The sequence below is a fragment of the Topomyia yanbarensis genome, chromosome 2 (assembly GCF_030247195.1).
Source record: "Topomyia yanbarensis strain Yona2022 chromosome 2, ASM3024719v1, whole genome shotgun sequence".
In the NCBI taxonomy this organism is placed as follows: Eukaryota; Metazoa; Arthropoda; class Insecta; order Diptera; family Culicidae; genus Topomyia; species Topomyia yanbarensis.
In genome coordinates, this window is record NC_080671.1 from 235381766 (window position 1) to 235385123 (window position 3358).

General features: G+C 38.7%; 1 protein-coding gene across 1 annotated transcript; it reads left to right on the plus strand.

Moving 5' to 3' along the window:
- The first annotated feature begins 264 nt into the window (after positions 1 to 264).
- Positions 265 to 1643, plus strand: LOC131680127 (integrator complex subunit 1 homolog). The gene is made up of 3 exons (XM_058960851.1): positions 265 to 1263; positions 1333 to 1571; positions 1640 to 1643. The coding sequence occupies exons 1-3, from the start codon at positions 265 to 267 to the stop codon at positions 1641 to 1643; spliced, it is 1242 nt and encodes a 413-aa protein (XP_058816834.1).
- The last annotated feature ends 1715 nt before the right edge of the window (positions 1644 to 3358 follow it).

Here is a 3358-nt window from a genome sequence, read left to right on the forward strand (position 1 = left end):
ATCACCCTGTAATTCAGGAACCAGAACTCGGATCCACACAAAATTCAACAGCAGCTGATGGACCTTTCATTTAAAATCAAGTTTGTCAAAATCGGTTCAGAAAATTCCGAGAAACCGATGTGGAATCGGTTTCTCGGAATTTTCTCGAACATAATCGAACGCCTTTGTGTATAGACGTGTTTTTACGGTCCGCAGTTAATTGTTATTTATTTATCTTTCTACCGTCGCGCGTGTGTTCAATCCTATTAAACAACGGTTATCATAATGAGCTGCAGTGTGACATCTTGTAATATCAGCGACGATCGTTTCTTGTGGCAGTGTGAATTCTGCAGAAAATGTTATCACGCAGCTTGTGTAGGAGTCCAGCGAAATCAAGAAGAATTTATCTCGCACTTCATGATTCCCCTGTGTGCAGATTGCCAGCATAATCTAAAGGTAGGCATAGACACACGAAAAGTGCTGTACCAACAGGAAAAATTATTTGAATCTATAACTACGCAAACGGACTGCAACTTACAAATAGCAGCCGACATAAAAAAGTTCAATTCAATTGTTGACTTATTCGAAAATGTGGAGCTGCAGCTTAAAGAATCAGTGGCGAATGTGAACATAAACACATCGTCGCAAGTGGCAAATGCTGTATCGGCACTATCGCAGGCCATTGACAGTAATTCTTTTAATAAGGCCGATGAGCTGGTCACGCTGAAAAACCATATCACATCACTATTCAACATATCTATGGGATCCACAAAAAAACACATTGAAGAGTATGTAAATGATCTCACTGCCGATTTGACCAGAGAATTGAAAAAAATCTGCAGCGAAGTTCAGAACTTGAGCACCCTTACCATAGATATGGCAGCTCATTGTAATGAACACTACCTGAGTGAATCGCGTCCTACACGTGAAGTTTTAGACGAAGTGAAAATTATAACAAATTCAGTTGGCAGTGACATTCTCAAAGAAGTACAATCTCTTGCCGGCTCAATTAACACTTTGGATAGCAGTATACGCGATGCTTGTTTGCCACCAGCGGGCCCCAGCTTGATGGACGAATTAAATGCCCAATCAACAAAATCGGGTGACTCAGGTCACCGTTCCACTGCCGAAGCCACTGAAGGGTGGCGCTTTTTGGGTTCGAAGAAAGTGTGGCGCTCTGACTGGACGGAGTACGACACACGTAATCAGCATAGAATTCAACAGCAAAAGATGAAAGATAGGGCGATGGCACGAAGAAAAGCTAATAAAAAGCAGTTGCATCGGGTAATAAATGATCGCAATAAAAACAGACACCAACGTAGCCGTAATACTAATGAGACAAATAAACATCAGATATCCAGAAGCAGTTATTATAACTATAACCTCAATGACAACAATAATAGCAACAACAATAGCAATAATAATCGTAACAACAATCGCAACAACAATAGCAGCAATAATCGCAACAACAACAACAATACGCAATGCGGTCGTCCAACAGCTGGCAACTCTCTTCCCCGGGATAAGGATCTACTTGCGGCGGCAAGGGTGCAATTCTCTAGGCCTCCGTTTGAAAATCAGCGTGGTATCAGGTTTCAACGTGGTGAAACACTGAATCCATACCCGGTTGTACATCAATTTAACTCAACTTTCGCACCAGATAGGTTTGTAACCCCTGTCCTGACGAATTCCTTTTCTCAGCGCTGTTCAGCTTGTTCCTGTGAGCATTCGTGTTTTCGTCCAACCTAACGCACTCTTCAGAGGCAGACCATGACGAACCGGTTACGGATGAAAACGGATCAATAGTTTTGCATGATATTTCTAAGTATGACAAATTGCCATTAACTTTATCAGAAACTCTTTCAGAAATTTTGATATATTGTCAAAATTTTAATCGTATGCAGAGCGCATCTAAAATGAGCAAAATCTATAGTAATGTATTGAGCTCCTCTTATTCTGTTATTTTAGGCACTGAAACAAGTTGGAACGATAGCATAAAAAGTGAGGAAATTTTTGGTAGTGGCTTTAACGTATTCAGAGACGACCGAAATCTTTTAGTATCTCAAAAGAAGTCTGGTGGAGGAGTTCTTATAGGCGTTTCGGCTCAATTTAATTCTGAAATTCTTCCCACAGTGAAGTTTAAAGAATTTGAACATGTGTGGGTTAAAGCGAACATTTCAGGTGAAATACATGTTTTTGCCTCTGTATATTTCCCACCAGAGCATGCTAATATATCATCGTATGAAGCCTTTTTCAAAATTGCTGAACAAATTTTATTTGAACTTTCGGTCGAGGTCAAAGTTCACATTTACGGAGACTTTAACCAGCGCAATGCCGATTTTATTCCGGATTCTGAAAATGAAAATATTCTAATCCCAGTCGTAGGAGAAAACGAAACATTGAATTTCATCTTTGACAAAACTGCTAGCATAGGATTAAATCAAATTAATCATGTAAAAAATCAACAGAATTGCTATCTTGACCTTTTATTTACAAACACTCAGGATGATTTCTGTGTATCTGAATCTTTGGCTCCTTTGTGGAAAAATGAAGCTTTTCATACTGCTATTGAATTTTCTTTGTTCATCCATAAAAATCAAGAACCCAACGTCTATGACTTTGAGGAAGTCTTTGAATACCATAAAGCTAATTATGACAATATCAGACGGAAGGTAGGTAATGTCGACTGGCAAAATACTCTTAGGAATGAAGCGAATATTGAAACCGCCCTGGACGTATTTTACAAAATAATTTTCGAAATTATTCATGAAGAGGTGCCCATTAAGAAGAAAAGACGACACGGTAGCTCGAAGCATCCTATTTGGTACAATAGGCAAATTAAAAATCTGAAAAATAGGAAACAAAAAGCCCACAAGCTATACAAGAAAAATCAAAATAACGAGCACTTGGTACAATATCTCGACATTTGCGATAAACTAAATATTGCCATAGATTCTGCACTTGCGGATTACAACTCCAAAACTGAACAGCAGATTAAATCCAGTCCAAAGAATTTTTTTAACTACGTCAAAACTAAATTAAAATCAGATAATTTCCCATCAACAATGCACTTGGATGACAACGTACATAATAGCCCGAAAGAAATCTGCAACCTATTTGCAACATTCTTCCAAGAAATATATACAACTTTTTCTGAACAAGACCGCGATCGCGATTATTTTGCTTTTCTTCCAGATTTTCCTATGGATATTGGCGTCAGTCATGTCATAGTGGAGGACATTTTCAATGCTCTAAACCATTTGGATTCATCAAAAGGTGCTGGCCCTGATGGAATTCCACCATTATTTATGAAAAACCTAGCAACCGAGCTTACAACTCCATTGTTCTGGCTCTTTAATATGTCTTTACAATCTGGAGA

Excerpts from the sequence above, each read along its gene's own strand:
- LOC131680127 (XM_058960851.1), top strand. The coding sequence starts at position 265 with ATGAGCTGCAGTGTGACATCTTGTAATATCAGCGACGATCGTTTCTTG. Across the intron at positions 1,264-1,332 it reads ATAAAAAGCAGTTGCATCGG|ATATCCAGAAGCAGTTATTA; the intron begins GTAATAAATGAT and ends AATAAACATCAG.